This window comes from Anticarsia gemmatalis, chromosome 2, assembly GCF_050436995.1.
Source record: "Anticarsia gemmatalis isolate Benzon Research Colony breed Stoneville strain chromosome 2, ilAntGemm2 primary, whole genome shotgun sequence".
Classification (NCBI taxonomy): domain Eukaryota; kingdom Metazoa; phylum Arthropoda; class Insecta; order Lepidoptera; family Erebidae; genus Anticarsia; species Anticarsia gemmatalis.
The window spans coordinates 5,478,768-5,499,112 of NC_134746.1; the positions used below are offsets into that span (position 1 = coordinate 5,478,768).

At 37.3% G+C, this 20,345-nt stretch overlaps 1 protein-coding gene across 1 annotated transcript in view; it reads left to right on the forward strand.

Moving 5' to 3' along the window:
• Positions 1 to 20,345, forward strand: part of LOC142980733 (putative multidrug resistance-associated protein lethal(2)03659) — a 36,665-nt gene extending 16,320 nt beyond the window's left edge. The window contains exons 5-27 of the mRNA XM_076126298.1: positions 1,467 to 1,671; positions 3,937 to 4,159; positions 7,373 to 7,529; positions 8,602 to 8,804; positions 9,133 to 9,372; positions 9,707 to 9,884; positions 10,229 to 10,371; positions 10,766 to 10,918; positions 11,243 to 11,436; positions 11,770 to 11,967; positions 12,357 to 12,565; positions 12,901 to 13,076; positions 13,478 to 13,704; positions 14,135 to 14,285; positions 14,778 to 14,904; positions 15,093 to 15,196; positions 15,304 to 15,421; positions 15,729 to 15,968; positions 16,348 to 16,534; positions 16,825 to 16,997; positions 17,852 to 17,951; positions 18,212 to 18,352; positions 19,178 to 20,345. Of these exons, the coding sequence (XP_075982413.1) occupies positions 1,467 to 1,671; positions 3,937 to 4,159; positions 7,373 to 7,529; positions 8,602 to 8,804; positions 9,133 to 9,372; positions 9,707 to 9,884; positions 10,229 to 10,371; positions 10,766 to 10,918; positions 11,243 to 11,436; positions 11,770 to 11,967; positions 12,357 to 12,565; positions 12,901 to 13,076; positions 13,478 to 13,704; positions 14,135 to 14,285; positions 14,778 to 14,904; positions 15,093 to 15,196; positions 15,304 to 15,421; positions 15,729 to 15,968; positions 16,348 to 16,534; positions 16,825 to 16,997; positions 17,852 to 17,951; positions 18,212 to 18,352; positions 19,178 to 19,225 (3,895 nt within the window). The 3' untranslated portion in view covers positions 19,226 to 20,345. The remainder of the gene's footprint in view (positions 1 to 1,466; positions 1,672 to 3,936; positions 4,160 to 7,372; positions 7,530 to 8,601; positions 8,805 to 9,132; positions 9,373 to 9,706; positions 9,885 to 10,228; positions 10,372 to 10,765; positions 10,919 to 11,242; positions 11,437 to 11,769; positions 11,968 to 12,356; positions 12,566 to 12,900; positions 13,077 to 13,477; positions 13,705 to 14,134; positions 14,286 to 14,777; positions 14,905 to 15,092; positions 15,197 to 15,303; positions 15,422 to 15,728; positions 15,969 to 16,347; positions 16,535 to 16,824; positions 16,998 to 17,851; positions 17,952 to 18,211; positions 18,353 to 19,177) is intronic.

Consider the following 20,345-nt stretch of genomic DNA (forward strand, 5'->3'; position numbering starts at 1 on the left):
CAGCCCCGTATGCTGGGCTTGTTCATCGGCTACTTCGGACAAATAGACCAGCGGTTTATGCACGACCGTCTCATAGTACTGCGAGAGCGAGTTGCGCCAAATACCAATACCACTGACCAGTGAGCTTTGCTAAACAGTACTATAAAAACTTATGTATCAGTTATCTCATGTGCCAGTTTCACAAATTCTGGATAAGTGATGGTTAACTTATCTGGTCGATCCTTAACGGTTGCCACGTTATCTATTAGATTGGTTATCCGGCATTTATTTTTTTCGTGAAACTGGCCCCGTAGTATTTGCATTGGAATGTATGTAATGTTAGCATGAATTTACTTTACTTTTAAACGTCGCGTATGCTCGGATTAACTAATGCTTTTGTATTTATTTAAATACAGTTTTTTACTATAATGAAAGTGACAAAATGTAAATTAATCCTAGCTTACCAGGTTTATTAGTAAGACAGTATCTTTAGAAATAGTTTCCTTTTAAGATATTGTGAGTATTTTTGTGTATAGATTCCTTTCATTATACATACGTAAATATACTTCGGGAAGTATTCATGTATGTGCACGTCAATACGCATAATATAATCGTGACATTAGTAAAGTAATGTTGATAAAAATGTTCCCGTTTATCATCTGGCATGGTGCGTAGGTGGCTTATTGTGCAGATCATTGATGTGTCATAGGATTCGTTAATCGACATTATAACTTATCAGAGAATGACACGACATGTATTGGAGAGGCATTGATAGACAGGAAAGTATACGCGAAGTTCTGGTCGTAGTATCTCGACGACCTTTTTCAGATGCGTGTCAAAGCTTTATACGTACGTGAAATTTATTATTATTTACGTCACTTGTCAGCTTGATATTGTAGACTCTTTATAAGAAAAGAATCTATGACGATGATTGGTATACTGCCTTTATAAAAATTACTAAAGTCGATCGAATCGAGTCGGCGCTTTTGGTGTTAATACTCTTTTATGAAAAGAGAGACCACGCCGAAACATTTTGGATCATATTGAAACGTAACAAATCGAAATTAAAACAAATCGAAATTAAAACAAAATCTGTCTTTGACTGTGGATCACACTTCATATCTAAAGGCGCCTTTATTCTACGACATTTTAAGAGAAACTAGATCATAATGAAGGTGATGAACTCAGTCTTCGTATTATCACATAAGCCTATATCTTTTTTGGTCAGTTTGACGTAGACTTGGTATTTAACGTAGCTTATCTAGCATTAATTGCATGATCTCTGTAAGGTCAACAGATTTTTATCTCAGATAGTTTAGATATTTTCATATCTACTCGTTAGAATTGTAGAATTTGATATCTTATTTATCTTAATTATGCATTTTAATTGTAACATTATTTAAAGTATGAGAACCAATAGAATCAATTTTTTAAATCATCCTTCATGGACGAAATACATCATTTATTTTTTCTTTTTTGTTGTTTAGAATAGCACAGCCAGTGTTCCTGGGGAAACTAGTAGAGTTTTACAGTCCAGAGAGTACAATAAAGCAAGAGGAAGCGTACTTGTATGCAGGGGCTGTAGTCCTATGTTCTGCTCTCAACGTGTTCGTGGTACATCCATACATGATGGCCATTCTTCACATGGGCATGAAGTTCAGGGTCGCGTGCTGCTCACTCATCTATAGAAAGGTATGTACAAACTATTGAAGTGTGACTTCCTCTATGTCGATCATCACCTAATTCCTTAACCATGACTCGTAAATAGTTCTATGAATAATTAAAGGAAAATATAGTAAGGGAATAGTTTTTCCGGAATACTTTTTTGTCTTATTTGTTTCTTTTAACTAACATGTAACATAAGCGAACGTGATATTTACTTTCGTTTGTATAATGTTTTGGCGGCGCAGATTACACTGTGTGATTACACAAGTTGAATAAGCTGAATGCAATTTCGTACTAATTCCCGTGTATCATGAGATAAAAAATGATCATGCAACAAAAAAAACGATTTTTCATGTCCTTAATTGTATAAGATTAATTTAATAGCTCCATTGTTTGTTTATCCCTATCGAAATGAGTTCCAGTAATACAAAAATTTTGTTATTCTTGACACTTTTTTATGTACTTGGGTATAGCGTTGACCAATTGATTGACCAGTATTGCAAACAATCCCGATTGTCAATAAAACCTTTGCCCGTTTGCGGTTGATTGAAATTAATTTTCCGTTATTGTCGAGCGCAGTATTTGCTTTCGAATGGTTACTGGGATATGATATGAGTAAACCTTTGAGCTTGCTCTATTTACAGTTTGATTAACATTTGTGGTTGTAATATCTATTTGTGTTTACCGTTTATTCGGAATTTATATCCATTGCTTGTGTTAATAATTTGTCGTTTTTTTCTAATTGGGTACTATAGAAACTTCTAAATCTGTATTACATTCTGCGATATACTTGGAAGTTATTCGGGTGTATGTTTATCTTTTTTTAAGATAGGACACAACTTTTGTGACTGTCTTTTAATTATTTACCTATGGTGTCTGCCTACTCCTATGGAGAAAAGACGTGATTTTATGTTTGTATGTACTCATTGGCTACGAACCATTTTTTTATGATCCCAAGCCACTCCTAAATGTTGACTTGGCATAATGACTTCTAATATATTACCTACTTTGTTATTAAAACTAACCATTATCGATCCTCTACAACTTTGCGTGGCAAATTATCATATCTTTCGTGTAATCTTATCTTCATATTAATAGAACTGGTAGGCTAGACTGATCTAGTCTAGACATAATAGTTGGCCTACTTTGTTTTTGCTTTTAAGCTCGACCCATATAATTAAAAACCCATTTCAGTCACCGAAATACACCTAGTAGATAAAGTACCTATGATTTTAAGGTAAATGAGGCTTTGAAAAGTAATACGTCATTGTATTTGAAACTATAGAAGCCCTTGTTACTAAGGCACGCTATAGGAATCAAAAGTATTGAAAACCAATGAATTATTCCGAGCTCACAATATGCGTAACGTTTCATAATACTACAGTGCCAGTAGCGCCATCTATGCTCGAAGGTTAAGGCCGACGATAACTAGTAGTTGCCAGTCAACAAACTCAAGACCAGACATGTCTACCAAACCGTATAGAACTTGAAGCCAAATATAAATACCTACAACCATGCGAATTCTCCGGGTACAGCGACCTTCGATAACGTTACAGATTGCCGAGATTTTAATTAAAATCACCTTGACATCACCATATTTTTTTCCCGTCATAATATTATTCTACTTGTTACCATACACGTTTTATATTTTTAGAAATAAGTGTATGAGTAATAGAGATTGTTTCAAGTACTCGCACTGCCCTACTAAGTTTTTTATTTGTATAATGTTTTAAAACAATTCTTTGTTCTTAGTGTTAATATTTTCAATGAGGATATTAACAGTTTCCCGTGAGCCGGTTATCTAATTGCTCGAGATCACATGATCAGTGGGTAAATGTGTTGATCATCTTATTTCTAATAATTCTCATATTTTATGTGGTCTATTTATGAGCTATTTAACCAAAATGTATTTATTTACTGTATTCGATTTCATAAAGTTGCCCTATACGTGAACCAAACGCGATGAATTAAAGGCTCGTCTACCTGCGGCCATTATTTATAATTATATCAGCTGCAAACTCACGTGCCTGCTCTGAGGTCGAGAGTTCTTTGCAAAAGTCGGCTATATACGCCATCTCAGGGCGCATCAACTTCAGCTAGATTGGGAGTTGGAGTGATCGCCGTAGCTGAAATAGGTCGAAAGGCATCATCATCATAGATTGCTTAGGATAATACTTCCTCTTACCTAGTTCAGATAATGACTGACGTTTACAAAACTTTAATAGATAGCCGCCTATATTATGTTAAAGCCTTTCAATAAGAAATGTTACTAAAATGTTCAATTCTTTACAGTCACTTAGGCTGTCAAAGACAGCGTTAGGCGAGACGACAGTCGGTCAAGTGGTGAACCTGCTATCAAACGACGTGAACAGATTCGACGTGGCGATCATTTTCCTCCACTACCTGTGGATCGGGCCGCTCGCCACTGTCATCATCACGTACTTCATGTGGCTGGAGATCAGCTGGGCCGCCGTCGTCGGCGTCGGGTTTATGTTGGCATTCATACCGCTGCAAGGTATGTATCTTTTTCATTGATCAGTTATCCTTGACACATATTTTTTGGGGAATCTAGCAGAAGCATTAATACCAATTAATATTTTTTAATCGGGACAAATACGAGGACTGTAAAATGTTTAATTAGGATATTTTATATGTAAATAGTTGAAGAATTCAAATTAAAAATTAGAATACCTATCGTTTATCCATTTGCGGGCGTCAGAAAGTAGTATATCCGTAGAAACAACTGGAATGTAGCTAAATCCATTAAACTATCACAGATCCTAAAAAAGTAGAAACTAAATCTACGAACAAATCAAGGCTAAAAGATTTACGTAACACGATGTAACACAACATGAAAAGTGACGTCACAAGTTACGTTACCGATGTAAATCGTGAAAAATATAGCGCCGTGTGTTGTGTTTGAACACGTGTGCGTGGAGCGCCAGAAATAGGTCAAAATAAACAAATTATAATTTGTCTGTTTATCTACCCTCCATATCTCAACGAGCGTTCCTGTGTGTTCGGTACTCGCATAACGGAAGTATTATTTGGACTGGATGAAATTGAACGATACTTAACAATCTGGGGGCACGGAAGTGCCCCCGCAAGTCGAGCAAAAAAAAAGCGGCACGGCCGTAACATCCTTTTCTCGAAGCAATTCGGGCTATTTTTGACACCCCTATAATTTCGTTGTGGATAAAACAAGAAGCCTGGATTTTCAGCAACTAATCAGTCATTGTATAAACACGGTATATTTAAAATTTCAGTCAATTTGAACCAGTAGTTTAAGAATGACAACTTGTTAAAATTTTGAATTTTGTCACTCACTGATTCACTGACTCACTGACTCACCGATCATCAAAAGTCTAAGGTACTTCTAGCAGACTTAGAAGCTTAAAATTTAGAATACAAATAGGGTTTAGTGTCTTAATCATGGGAAAAATTTAATATTTTCTAATTTCGGTCCAGTTTTCTAAATACACTAACTGCAACAATAACTTTGTAATTCCATATAAATGTATAAGATTACAAGGTTACATTTGCAGTTAATGAATTATTATTACTGTAGAAAATAAAATAAATAGGTGTAAATAGGTACCTACTATATGAGGCATAACGGGAGGGGGTAAAGGGTGGGTAAGGGTGTTTAGCCCATGAAACTGAACAACATTCCCATAAGAAAATATGTTGAATTATGAAAAAATAACGTCTTTCCATACAAATTGGACTTATGTTCGCTCTACAAAAAGAAGTGAGATGCCATCAAAAACATTCTGTAAAAACCTCAAGTCTCGCCGTAAAAAGTTGTGAGATCTATATAATACCAAGTCGATTAATCTATTTAGTCTCTACTTAGAGGACCTTCTGTCTTAAGTTATTACGTATGTTATTATCATGCCAATTTTAAAAAAATACCTTTAAAACAAATAGATCGACTTGGTCATCGCAAGAAAACACAAATTCGCCCTTATTAACATTTCAGGAGCATTAACTTCTTGTCGTGCTTTGTAGTGTGATACATACTAATAATCAAATCATGCGATGGCCAGGTCGGTCTATTTGTTTTAGAGGTATTTTTTTTTAAATTGGCATGATAATAACATACGTAATAACTTAAGACAGAAGGTCCTCTAAGTAGAGACTAAATAGATTAATCGACTTGGTATTATATAGATCTCACAACTTTTTACGGCGAGACTTGAGGTTTTTACAGAATGTTTTTGATGGCATAAGTTATACTTATACGTACCGAGAGGTAAACACTTATAAATTCGATAAGTAAATAACTTTCAAGAATTCATGTTTGTATCAAATATTGTTCACGATCGTGTAAAAGAATCAAATTTAATGCTAGATTCTTACAGCGACGGTTCCAGACGTCTTTTGATACTTTCGTGTCATAAAATATGTCTATTCATCATCATCATATCAACCGAAAGACGTCCACTGCTGGACAAAGGCCTCCCCCATGAAATTCCACAACGACCGGTCCTGGGCTGCTCTCATGCAACGAACTATAATCTATCTATAAACAAAAATAAATATGTATTAAGTATCAGTTTAGTTAGTTCCCGTACAAAGTAACAATGGAGATTACAAACAAATACAAATCGAGGCTATGTTTATCAAATGTCAATACATTCTAAATAAATGATAGGCATCATTCAATTCCATTCTATTCATGAGTCACGACACACATGTTTATGTTATGAGCAAATATATGAGAGGTCGTCCAAATATTTGTTGCGGATGACCCTCGACTATTACCGATATGACCCTTCTTCTTCTTATCGTATGGTTAGTGGTCAACCTAGTGTCAAAGTTGTTCAAGCCGACCGGAGGCCTTTGACGTGGCTTAACGACTGTTATCGTAGTAAATAACAAACGGGACCGACTTTTCACGTGCCCTCCGAAGCACGGAGACGCCCAGTTCAAATACCAGTATGCGGTCACCCATCTAAGGAGTGACCGCTCCAAGGTGAGCGCAACTGGCTATGGGCGCCTTAAAACTAGTCAAGTAAACATACAGCTCTGAGAATGACTGATTTCAAGAAATTATGTCTGTTTGTCTATTCGCTATAAAGTAATGACTATTGACCGAATTTCCATGCGGTTAGCACCATTAGACAGAGTGATTCATGAGAAAAGTTTTAATGAACTTAATTAATAAAGTTTTGTATAATTTGACTCATATTTTGATGATTGTTGATGAAAATGTCCACCCTGTTAATTACGAAACAATAGAATAGAAAAAAATACTAGTATCATGGGTTAAGGAGACTATTTAAGATTTACATACCAGTAAATGTTATGCAATAACAACCAAAATAGTTTTTTTACGCTTGTCCATGGAGAAAACATTGACGTAGGTAGACTATTTGAGTGAATGCAATGTTTATACAGGTAGAAACATTTTTTTTGCGAAGAGGCATATTTTAAGAGATCCATTAATAGATGTTTCCTGTTTGGATGTACTGTGGGTGTTTGTTTATAAATACTTAAAGCCAGGGATGACCTATATATAAAATGTCCTGCGACACGCATCGCAAGGGACGCTCGGTGAAGTAGAGAATTTCGCTACGCCTAGATCGTCGCGCAATCTGCACCTTGTGTTCCCTGACTTAAAGTCCCTTACAAAAGATTCGACTGTCTCAAATTAGTGTTGGGTAATTGGCCGAATATTATTGGAGAAAACAAAGTCATTAATTTATTTTTAATTATTTTACAGCATACTTAGGCAAGCGCACATCAGTACTTAGATTGAAGACAGCGTTAAGAACAGATGAGCGCGTACGTCTTATGAATGAAATCCTCTCCGGTATTCAGGTCATCAAGATGTACACGTGGGAAAAACCTTTCGCGGACCTCGTGGCTAAGGCAAGAAAGTAAGTCTTAGTACAACAATATACCATGTAACTTTAGCTTTTCACGTTATGACACCAAACTTCAGCTACTTCGTAAAGGATTTTTTTTAGGAATGCGTAACAGATTTGGAAATAATTGTGGAAGTAACTGCATTGTTTAAAAATATTTGCATGTTGCACTGGTTAAAATTTCGTTTTATCCCATACCGAGGATCAAAACTTTAACTCCCGAAAACCAAATTCTGCTTAATAACTGTTACTAGCTACTGGCCTATATTTATTTCCTGATAATATTTCAAAAATACAATAAAAATATAAAAATCACGTGCGACAACTAGGCACGTGATTTTTCTTCTCAACACAATAAAGGTAGAACAATGAAACCTGTAACTAGTTATTAGCCACTCATTCTGTTAATGTGCCTACAATACCTGTACTATATTGAACATATGTACGACAATGACAAGGCCGACATATATTTTTTGTTAAAAGTTACGAGCTAAAACTGAACACAATCGTATTGTGATTGTTTGAAAATTACTCTTAAGTCTTTCACGCGCTTCTTTGCTGACGTACGTAGTTTGTTTTTTAAAACATTGTTGTTCTCAAAATAAGGAAGCTGGTTATTTGTTATCGTTTAAGAAAATATTTGAAGTTTTGTTTAAGTAATGTTTGTTTCAACAATCATTGCCTTGTTTACCTCATAACTTTACTCGGGCCATTACAAACGTGCGAACTAAGTTAAATGAACTATAGATTACTAAATTGTCAGCAAAAGAGCCAGATAAAACTATATGACGCGTATTTGCGTTTTTTACCGTATGCTATTACATAATAAACATTCAACGCGAAAGTTTAAAAGTTATAAAAATTGTACGGCTTCGTTCGCACGTTTATAATGGCCTGAGTATAATTAATTATCGAACTTAAGTTGATAATCAGTTCTCCTGGAGCCCGCAATGTTAAAATAGTTAATTTAAGTATCAAAAAGAATCCCCCCCTGTTTATTGTGTTACCCACTTGATTTGGTGGCGCTCTGGAGTAATTTAAGCAGCAAGTACCTACTTATTGCTTTTTAATTTTCATTCCCCAGGCGTGAAATAAAACAGATCCGAGCGACATCGTACATCCGTGGTGTGTTGACGTCGTTCATAATGTTCACGACGCGGATCTGCCTGTTCTGTTCCATCCTCGCGTACGTGCTCGTCAACAACGTCATAAGCGCCAAGCAAGTGTTCGTCGTTACGTCCTTTTATAATATACTGAGGCAAACTATGACTGTCTTCTTTCCACAAGGTTAGTAATATTTATATTTTTATTATGTTTTTTATTCTGTCTTTGTCCTAATTTAGGTAGGTATTGACGAAGGTATTAACCTTAACTCAGGAAGTAAAAATATTAAATTGTATAAGTTTTCCTAATTTAGAACGTATTTTCATTGCATCTAAGTTCCTTTGTATATGCCTCTCGAGTGATATTATTTAATCTATTACGTATACATGTGCTCGCAATAATGTACACGATACACAATAGCGTACACGCAAGTATATGTATCTATTTTCAAAAACAATTCTAAAGTTAAAAATTTCGATGATTTAACTATAAACTATTTGTTATTATCCAGGTATCGCTCAAGTAGCAGAAGCAACAATATCAATAAAGCGTCTGCAGAACTTCATGTTGTATGAAGACACAAGTAAACCAGTGCCCGGTCTGGCTGAAATACAAACATCTACCAAACCCAAAGAGGGAAAGGTGCAGAAGCTTCCAGAACCTACTAAAGAAGAACCTAAGCTATCTGATGCATCTGTAGACCAGTCCAGTTCAGAGAACGGTAAAGAAGAGAAGGAGGCTACTGGCAATGGTAAGTTTTTGAGAAAGGTGTCTTGTATATAGATTTTGTGTAAGATTTTTTCAATAATAATTCTTGATTACATTCTAAACTAAAACCACACCTTTTCGTTTAAGTTTTTTTTTGATAACTACATTCTTTATATCATAAGGCGTAGGCAAATTTAATAAGCTCACTTTTTGCTCTAAATACATTATCAATAGCCCATGAGCGTGAGCAAATGTTTGTATCATTATTAAACCTCTCATAACCATCGTCACCCCGAGACCAATGCTCTCCTCTCTGCTGAGATCTTTTACCGAGAAATATGTCTAGGCCAAATAACAACATAGATCCCATCTTCCAGGCAAAGCGAACGTGAACCTAGCTCCACTAGAATCAGGCGAGGAAGACGACCAGGAACTAGCGGCGCGAGTGGAGGAGGACGCACGTGGAGTTCGGCTGAAGCATGCGACAGCCAAGTGGATCGTGTCGCATCAAGAGAACACGCTCACAGACCTGTCGCTCACCATCAAGCCTGGCAAGTGAGTTGTTACTTGTAGACATGGTAGAAAACATTAACAGATTCGAGTGTTCAAACCCCAAATACGTCTTGAATTCATTAATTTCACTTCAGATCTTGCCACGCATTTGAAAATGCAAGCTTCTTCATTTTCTTAAGCATCAATTGTAACACACAAATATTAAAAAAGCTCTTTTTCTACCCCAGGACCAAGAACTTAAAATTCGCAGATGGAAATTTGAATTAATATGATTGGTTCAGTAGTGATATAATTTCAAAACAATAATTCGTCGATAATCCTCGTGAGTCTTCTTGCTTATCATTTTAGAGTTGCATTTTTTTATAGTCGTTCGTTTTCTATTCCAGAATCATTGCTGTAATCGGTCCAGTAGGAGCTGGCAAGTCTTCGCTACTTCACGTGCTATTACGAGAGCTACCACTTTTATCCGGTTCAGTGCATGTCGGTGGCACCGTGTCGTACGCTAGTCAAGAACCATGGCTGTTTGCAGGTATAGTACTTAGATTGAAACATAAAGCAATGTGCACATTACGTGCGTTAATTGCGTATATGTATACGTCTAATGTGGAATGCGTAAAATGCGTTAGTAAAAGATGCAATGCAGTTCTATTGCAAACAAATACATTCTTTTAATAGCCAAAACACAAGCATGAAGAGCCCTATTTTGAAGCCCATATTTCGTCCTCAAGTTGACCTTTATTTACTGTTTTATGCAACATGTTTTATTTAATAAATCTCAAAACTCAAAATCAATCAAATCATTTATTAATTTAGGTCAAATGACACTAACACTTATGATAGAAGATAGTGAATTTATTGCCATTTGGGTAGATAGAGCCAGTTTTCAAAGATATACTTGATGATAATTTAATGTAACTTTGCAGGTAGCGTCCGTCAAAACATACTGTTCGGTCAAGCAATGGACCGTCCGCGGTACAACGCGGTAGTGAGACGATGTGCTCTCGATAGAGATTTTTCACTGTTCCCGCATGGAGACAAGACTGTTGTCGGAGAAAGGGGTGTCAGTCTTAGTGGAGGTAAGATTATTGTTACACACTAGTACTTAATTTTTTATTATTTTTTGTGCTTGAAGCGTGACGGTATTTTTAGCGATGCTTATCTGCCTATTTAAAATTTAAGCCTGATTGTGATCTCGTTCACTATAATACGGTACCTGGTGAACACAAGCAAGCCTAGCTTTTTTGTTTCTATTGGCAATATTTATGACATAACGATCTAATGCAGCAATTTTTTTTTGTCGTGTATGCATAGCTTAGCGATATGTATTGAACACAACGCGCTTTCTTTCAGTAATAAATATATTCATGGTATGTAAAAATAGTATATTTTATTGTTCGTAGGCCAGCGTGCCCGCATATCACTCGCGCGCGCGGTGTACAAGCGCGCGGACATCTACCTGCTGGACGACCCGCTGTCGGCCGTGGACGCGCACGTGGGTCGCCACCTGTTCGAGGCGTGCCTCGTGGGCTACCTGCGCAACACCACGCGCATCCTCGTCACGCACCAGCTGCAGTTCTTGCGGGACGTCGACCAGGTAACCACAAATACCAACCACCATTGTATTAAAAACTGACGATTACCTTCTTTATATTACTGTTTTAAAAACAAAATAACGTTCGTAAACATCAATTAGGAAAACGCATATGTAACTGTAGTTAGTATTGCCGAACTAGTTAATTGGTATAATTAATTGCATATCAATGTATCAACGTTATCAGAATTCTTACTATTACCACAATACCATTTAAATTATCAGTATCACTACCTGAAGTCATGTAAAAAAAAATAGGAATTAAATGCAGATGGACGATGTTAATTTAATATCTCCTTTTATCTTTGTTGTAAACTAACATACGTTTCCTTACAGATTATAATCTTGAAAAACGGCGCAATCGCGGCGGCTGGTAACTTCGACACTCTAAGCGCATCAGGTCTGGACTTCGCCAAGCTGCTGGCTCGCGAGGAGGAGGAAGAGAAGCCGGCGGTAGACCCCAACGCTACGGACACTGATAACGAGTCTATACTGCACGGTAGCTTTAGGAAACGACAGATGAGCATACACTCGGTAAGTAACTGTAGTTATTTTTTGAGATTGTAGTGTATAATAATTATAATTACAAAATACCAACAGCGTTTTTTTATAATATATTTTTGTGAATAGGTTTAAAGTACTTTAAACTTAATTCTTTCGTGCACTTGGCAGGTACTATCGCAATAGCCATTGAAAAACATGTTTTAAAATGCTATGAAGAAAATTTCTATACAACATTACACGATTGCTGACTTGATAGTAGTGGGGAGTCTCCACTCTATTCATACCTTTGGGATGTTAACGCTACTTGCGTATCATAGCCGTTTTTCTCCCGTAAAAAAACGGAAACAACATATTTTCCTGCTCCTTTGTGTTAGTGCCAGGAATTGAATGAAAAATGATAACCGCGTCTCTTTGTTCAGGTGAGTTCGGTAGACAACTTAACCGCCACCGCCCCTCCGGAAGGCGACCGCGTAGAGGCGGAGTCACGTAGTGCTGGCGCAGTGGGCGGCGCGGTGTACGGCGCCTACCTCCGCGCGGCCGGACACCCGGTCATCGTCACGCTCATGTTACTTGTAGCTACATTAGCTCAGCTACTAGGATCGGCTTCTGATTGGTGGACCAGCTACTGGTAAGATTCTTAACTTTACTAGTAATCATTCTAGTCTACATTTTTGTAGGCCTGCATTCAAGGTTACAAAATAGCATTAGTTAGTTACATGTGCACGGAATACGTGTGAATCTTCGTACGTGTACGTCGAAGATGAACCTGAAAAAGACAAGCTTTTAAATTAAATTAGTAGATGTGCCTATAATGAACAAAATATAATACGTGAACTGTTAGTTTTCATAAATACCTGTGAATAAAAAACATAGCAATGTGTGAGATAATTTCGTCAAATGATTTATTCATATACTTAATCAAGAATCTTGGCCGTATATAAGCTAGCGTGCTATTATTTTCAGGGTAAACTTAGAGGAGAAGAACCCGGTCACTCGCATGACGTCGATCGGCAACATTACAAACACAACGCAAGAGGAATCAGCCGACTTGTTCAGGAACTACACGCACGGCCTCATCGATAACGCTAACTTTGAGGACACAGACCTTAATAGATACGATTGTATTTATATTTACAGTGGTAAGTATTATTTACTTTACATTTTTTTTATAGCTCAAAATGGCTCAAATGCTAACATGCCTGTTTTATGGCAATATGTTCGCCTCCTATTACATGGGATTCGCATTGTGGGAAGCTTGGACCAGTTATAAATTTAAGTCAAACTCAAGACGCAATGTTTTTACAGAAAGTTTCTCCATATTTTCAGAAGAAGTAAAAAAAACAAAAATAAAATTAAGCTATTCCAGAAATCTGAATGATTCAATTCTAATTACTCCTCCTTCTAATACCTCCTGAATCGCATACCCAAATGTCTTTATTATATGATCGTACTACGGTTCTCTTTCCCTCTGAAGAATGGAGATATTAAATACAAATTCACATAGAATAATTAAACACTTAATCAATCTTTTTGTTTCCAGCCATGGTAATAGCCCTAGTAGTGGTATCGCTGATGCGTTCGTTCATGTTCTTCTCGATGGCGATGCGCGCGTCGACCCGCTTGCACAACAATATGTTCGCGAGTATAACCCGCGCGCCCATGCGCTTCTTCCACGTCAACCCTTCGGGCCGCATCCTGAACAGGTTCTCTAAGGACATGGGCGCTGTGGATGAAGTGTTGCCGTCTGCGTTACTTGATGTTTTACAGGTTAGTTCTATAAATTATTTACTTATTTATTTCTCATAGCTGACATTACAGATGTACTACCCAATGCCGCAGTTAAGCGATTATTGTGGTGTCTGACTGAAAAGGGATTCTCGAGAATTTCTGTGCTATCTGAAGCTTAGATCAGAGCTCATTAACCCCGAGATTTTAATAATGATGTAGTGAACTGAACTGATATAGCAATAGAGTTGCAAATAGCGTGCAGCGTTTCAAATAGTGGTTAATACATTAAATTCTGCAAATTGTGTTTGTTGTGGAATCGTTTACCTTTTACAATGAAACTATTTTGTTTTAAATATTTATCACTAAATTATTAACTACTAGCTGACCAGACTGTGCTTAATATAATACGATTAATAAAACCACTAGAAATAACATATAAGCATATATACAAGCCCTTTTTCCTTTACAGATCGGTCTCTCCCTCATCGGTATAGTAGTAGTGGTGGCTATAGTGAACTACTGGCTGTTACTACCGACAGTGGCCATCGGGTTCGTGTTCTACGGACTGCGCATCTTCTACCTGTCCTCCTCGCGCAGCATCAAGCGCCTCGAGGGTGTGAGTGAGTGAGATATTACCCTAGCTCGGGATTTTGTTTATATTTTTAATTAATTCGTTAGCCGTAGGGTGTATCTTAGCGGAATTAAATACAGTTTTACATCTCTGTTTGGTAGTACACGCATGAGTCGCCGTCGAAGGAATATTATTATGTCGTTGATGGCGGCGGCTTGGTTTTAAAGGCCGTTTTATAGTTGCTGACATTATTCTTTGTAAGAGTGTCGGTAACTTTGGCGTGTTTACTCTATTGTGATTTGCAACTCTTCACAAAATTTTCAAGAACTTTGATAATAAAAAAAAACTTAAAAAAATATATTACACGAACATACGCGCATTTGCGCTTGCACATGCTTATACATGCACGTTCGTTGATACTTGTGTTGCGCAGGTATCAAAATAAGTGTTTATACGCGCCAATTATATGACCTGTACACACAAAAAGTCGCTATACTTTTCTTTGTATTATAGGGTATCTAACATATTTTTCACTGTTCAGCTCGCAGTCCGGTATTCTCTCACTTGAACGCGACGTTACAAGGCATCACAACCATCCGTGCCTTCGGGGCTCAAGAAGCACTGATACGCGAGTTCGACAACCATCAAGACTTGCACAGTTCCGCTTGGTAATTGGTATTACTTTATACTATGAAATCACGTTCGTGTTTTTGAAAATATCTTAGTCGATCGGTGCTTTTACTGCGTTTTTGCGGAAAGTTTTCTCATGATAAAGTTCGCTCGCTGAAATAATTCTTTTGGACAATAAGCATAATAAATTATATTTTAAAATGTTTATCGTGTATTTTTTGTTCAGGTATCTATTCATCGCTAGTTCCAGAGCGTTTGGTTTCTGGCTGGACCTCGTGTGTGTCGTCTACATCGGAGTTGTCACCCTCAGCTTCCTCGTGTTTGGACAACGTGAGTACACAACATACAATCTACATTTTGTTTTATAATTCATTCGTTTTAATATTTGTGTACAGTCTATGTAAACGCATTCTTAAACGTGTATGTTGTTGTTTTAGATGAGTACGGCGGAAACGTGGGTCTGGCTATCACACAAGCGATGGGTCTAACGGGAATGTTCCAGTGGGGCATGAGACAATCCACTGAGTTAGAGAATCAGATGACCAGTGTTGAAAGGTAATAATAATGAAACAATTTTGAACCAACCATATCATAATGATGGTTAGACCAAAGACTACTGAAAAGAACTGTCTCAAACTGGCACTGGCTGTCTGGCTTTTTTACTCTTTTAAATATTACTATATTTTTATTTTTTTATTAACGAATTTATTTTATCAGTACAACAAACTATTGTTTTTTTTTAAAGTCTGATACGCTTCTTTGAGTGCCATAAGATTATAGTAAAGACTTAATAATTTATCAACTATTCGACCCGTTAACTTGACGTAAAATACTCATCGTCATAATTTGTTCTCTCCACCAGAATCCAAGAATACTCCAATATAGAATCGGAGCCGCCTCTACAGTCGGAGCCCAGCAAGAAGCCCCCGCCATCATGGCCGGAGGCGGGCCGCGTGGAGTTCAAGCACGTGTACCTGTACTACACGCCAGCTGAGCCGCCCGTACTTAACGATCTGTCGTTCGTAGTGGAGCCCAGAGAGAAAGTCGGTATCGTCGGCAGAACTGGCGCTGGAAAGTCCTCGCTTATTAATGCTTTGTTCAGGTAAGTTTCATGTGTTATACTCCCATTTTGTGATCGTTAGTAGCTGTTATGTGAGATGGGATAAATGTTTGTACAAATTTACGTGATGTTAACATTCAAATGTAATACGGCGGCAATGTACTGATTTACATAGTGGTCAGGAAAGAAGCAGAGCATCACACGCCACCACTTACTCACTAGCATATTTCCTTTGTGATAATTTGTAGCGTCTGGCAGTTTTCGCGACCATTCAAGTTCGATGTCGAGTCCGTACTGAGTAATGCAATAATAATGGCTTCCGTTACACCTGATATTATAGCGAATTTTCTGTGACCATCCGGAACAAGTTTTTCCTAGCGCCTAGAACAAAAGCTATAGCTTGCACTTTTTTTTGTTGTAGACTGGCGACAATCGAAGGTGAGATCGTAATAGACGGTCGCGAGACGTCACAGCTGGGGCTGCACGAGCTGCGCAGTCAAGTGTCCATCATTCCTCAGGAGCCCGTGCTGTTCTCCGGCACCATGAGGCACAACCTCGACCCCTTCGACGAGTACCCCGACCAAGTGCTCTGGAGAGCCCTCGAGGAGGTAACTTAGAACATATAGTCCTTTATTTTGTGTTTTTTTAAATGTGAATAAGGATATTTTGTGCCTGAAACCGATATGATGAATTATCACTTTGAAATTTGAACGCTAACCGTGTTCTATAAGTGTGCGAGCTGTATATTTTACGTGCACTTTGCATGCTCTCAACGCGACATCCAATATGGATGCATTGTTTTGTCGATATCAATATGTCGCGTCGGCCTTTATCCGTCGCTGCCGGCATCTGCCAGCTGTTATCGGCCAATATCAAATGTTATTCCTTATTCCCCCAGGTGGAGTTGAAGGAGGCGGTGCAGGAGCTGGCGGCGGGGCTGTCGTCGCACATGTCGGAGGGCGGCGGCAACTTCAGCGTGGGGCAGCGCCAGCTCGTGTGCCTGGCGCGCGCCATCGTGCGCCGCAACCGCCTGCTCGTGCTGGACGAGGCCACCGCCAACGTCGACCCGCAGTACGACATCTACTTACATACTATCACCAGCCCGTTACTAACCTGCTAACTACGTCATCGTGACGATGTGCAAGTGCGAGCGTGACTCCAATAAAATGACATCAGTTTGGACGTTTGAAATTGGCCTGAGTATAGCTTCATATAGACTAACATAATTATAACATCGTAGCTTTTGCCTTCATTTCATATTTTTTAGTCTGCCTAACCCGTTATATAGTTTACTAGCTGACCCGTGCGGCTCCGCTCGCGTGAATGATTTTTTTTTACTAATACAAAGCTTAATTATTCCCTAACAACAAAATATGCTTTTTTTCACGAAAAATATTCTCAAATTATTTATCCATACTTTACTAATATTATAAATGCGAAAGTAACTCTGTCTGTCTGTCTGCTACTCAATCACGCCTAAACTACTGAACCAATTTGCATGAAATTTGGTATGGAGATATTTTGATACCCGAGAAAGGAGATAGGCTACTTTTTACCCCGGGAAAATGACGCATTTCCCGGGAAAATTCAGATGGCGAACGAAGTCGCGAATAATTAATATTATAATTACATTGAATTAACAAAATTCCGTTGTCATGGCAACTGTTTTAATGACGGATCATTGTCATCATAATATTGATTATTTGCGACTTCGGTGGCGAAACCTGAATTTTCCCGGGAAATGCGTCATTTTCCCGGGGTAAAAAGTAGCCTATGTCCTTTCTCGGGTATTAAACTATCCCCATACCAAATTTCATGCAAATTGGTTCAGTAGTTTAGGCGTGATTGAGTAGCAGACAGACAGACAGAGTTACTTTCGCATTTATAATATTAGTATGGATTAATAATATGTATTTTTGTTTTAGGACTGATGCTTTAATTCAAACGACAATAAGAAACAAGTTCGCCGAGTGCACGGTGCTCACGATTGCTCATCGGTTGCACACCGTCATGGACTCTGATAAGGTAACACACCAACCGATCTTGATACTACTATTTAACCATATTTTAGCTTTGGATACTATCACGCTGGAACGGGTTGCGCTCGTAACTAATTAAAAATATGTATAGGAGATCGGCATCCATATTATTATGTTCAATCGTTCATTCTTGCGAACAAAATTTTCTTTTTCCATTAATAACTATCGCAATGGGAAAGATATCTTATACTGGGTTCAATCATTTCTAATAAGAGTTCAATAGATAAATTATATTGTTTGTCGCAGGTGTTGGTGATGGACGCGGGCCGCATGGTGGAGTTCGCGCACCCGCACATCTTGCTGCAGAACACGGAGGGCGTGCTCCGCGCCATGGTGGACCAGACCGGACGAGCCATGGCCGAGACGCTCAGCAGAGTTGCGCAACAGGTAACAAATCTTTATATATATGATTCTTCTGTAAGTGTGTATGTCACTGAACTTCTCTTAAACGACTGGACTGATTTTGATGAAATTTTTTGTGTGTGTTCAAGGGGATCTGAGAATGGTTTAGATTCAAAATTTTATCCACTGGACAATGTTTTTTTAATTTATTAGACAGGACAACGTCTGTCGGGTCCGTTAGTTACTTATAAATTGAAAATATACTGTCTTCTATTAGGCAAGCTAATAGAACCGATATGAGACATTTTTTTTTAATTTTACTATATCTGTAACGTACTGTGTTTCTGAGGCACATTTAGCTGTGCTGTTTATCGCAATTTAATAGATAAACTAAAACTAAATGTTACTCAGAAACTGAGGGTAAGATAACTATTGCAATAGTACCATACATATCAATAAAAAGTTGTTGCAAGTCTTATTGTACTTTGGCTGCTTTTTGCATGTTTGTCAAAGTCCACGCGAGAAAATAGTAATTAATACAAATTTTTTAAGACGTAAAAAATGGTAGTAACTTATCGAATTACTTGGTAACTAAGCTATGTAATTATCGCAATTAATTCTCAGAACCTTTGAACTGATTAGTGAGAATTAATTAACAATGTTGTGAACTTGGGTCATTTACTAACCTCTGACCGTTGAACTTCGACATCGCGGCGGTCACCGGGGAATACCTACAGCTAGGAAATGTACTTATAACTTGATAACAATACATACATGTTTCTTAGACTTGCAGATATTTAATTTATAACTAGAAACTAGGGTCAACAAAAGTCGTGCAATTCACTAATTGTTTTTTTTTTCTCTTTAAAGGCTTACGAGAAGAAGCAGGAGCAACCAGCAGCAGGCAGCTCGGATTGATATAAATTAATATAATTTTAGGCTATGAATATATTGTTCCTACAGTCGAGAATTGTACAAAGGATCTGCAGATCGAATAACGCGGGGTGAGCGTGATACTATCACGGTTTATATTGCCCTATAAGTGAAGTGTTTCTTTTATATGAAAAATGTAGTCAACACTTCTGTGAATAGTGAAATACATGAATAACGATGCATGAACGTTTCGCGTTGCGTGTATCACTGAATATTTCATGTTACTGAGCATTCACAACAAACTATAAATTATCATTTCTAAACGTTTTATTAAAATACTTCGCAGAAATGCGTTTATCGCAATTAAAACATTTCTTACTTGAGTTTTCAAACATATTTCGTGTTACAGATTGATTACACGGTCCATGTGCTGATATATCAACTTAAATGTTAATTGTATGGAATAGTATTAACATAGAAGCTTCTTATAGTGATATGGTTCACGGATCCCGCTATAAATGGAAGTGTTGATTAAACGTCACAAAAAATGTATTTTATTTTTATAAATGAAATATTTTTAAGAATAATAATATGTTTTACTATATTGTGACTTAGCTGATGTAGATTATATAAACGACAAGTGAGATTTACAATTATTTTAGTTTTTTACAAATTGCGTTTCATGTGTGTTGGCTGAAAGCTGAATATGATTTATATACATTTGAATTGTTCAATGCCAAATAATATCTCGAATACCATTAAGATAAATAGCGTGTAACATAAATTAACGGTCCAATTGATGTTCGAGCTTTAACGTTTAGTTACGAGGTGCTAGTGTGTGCAGTCATGTACTTAACGATAAGTCGATTGCATCTCATCGGAGTTGCGTGAAGCGCCTTCAAATGATGTACTTACTAAATCATTGTGAATCAGATACTTAAAGTATCGACCAAATATGTGCTTAATTTTGAGAATTTATATTTTTATGTATATCAAGTAGCCTTTATTATATAATTATTTTACATTATTGTTAATTTGAATGTGATGAATTAGTGATGATGAATGTACGCAGTTATCTATTAAATAAAACGTTATACCTACCTGTAAGAACTTGTTACTTGTTGGTTTATTACAACAAAAATAAAACAGTTTTTACGTATTGATA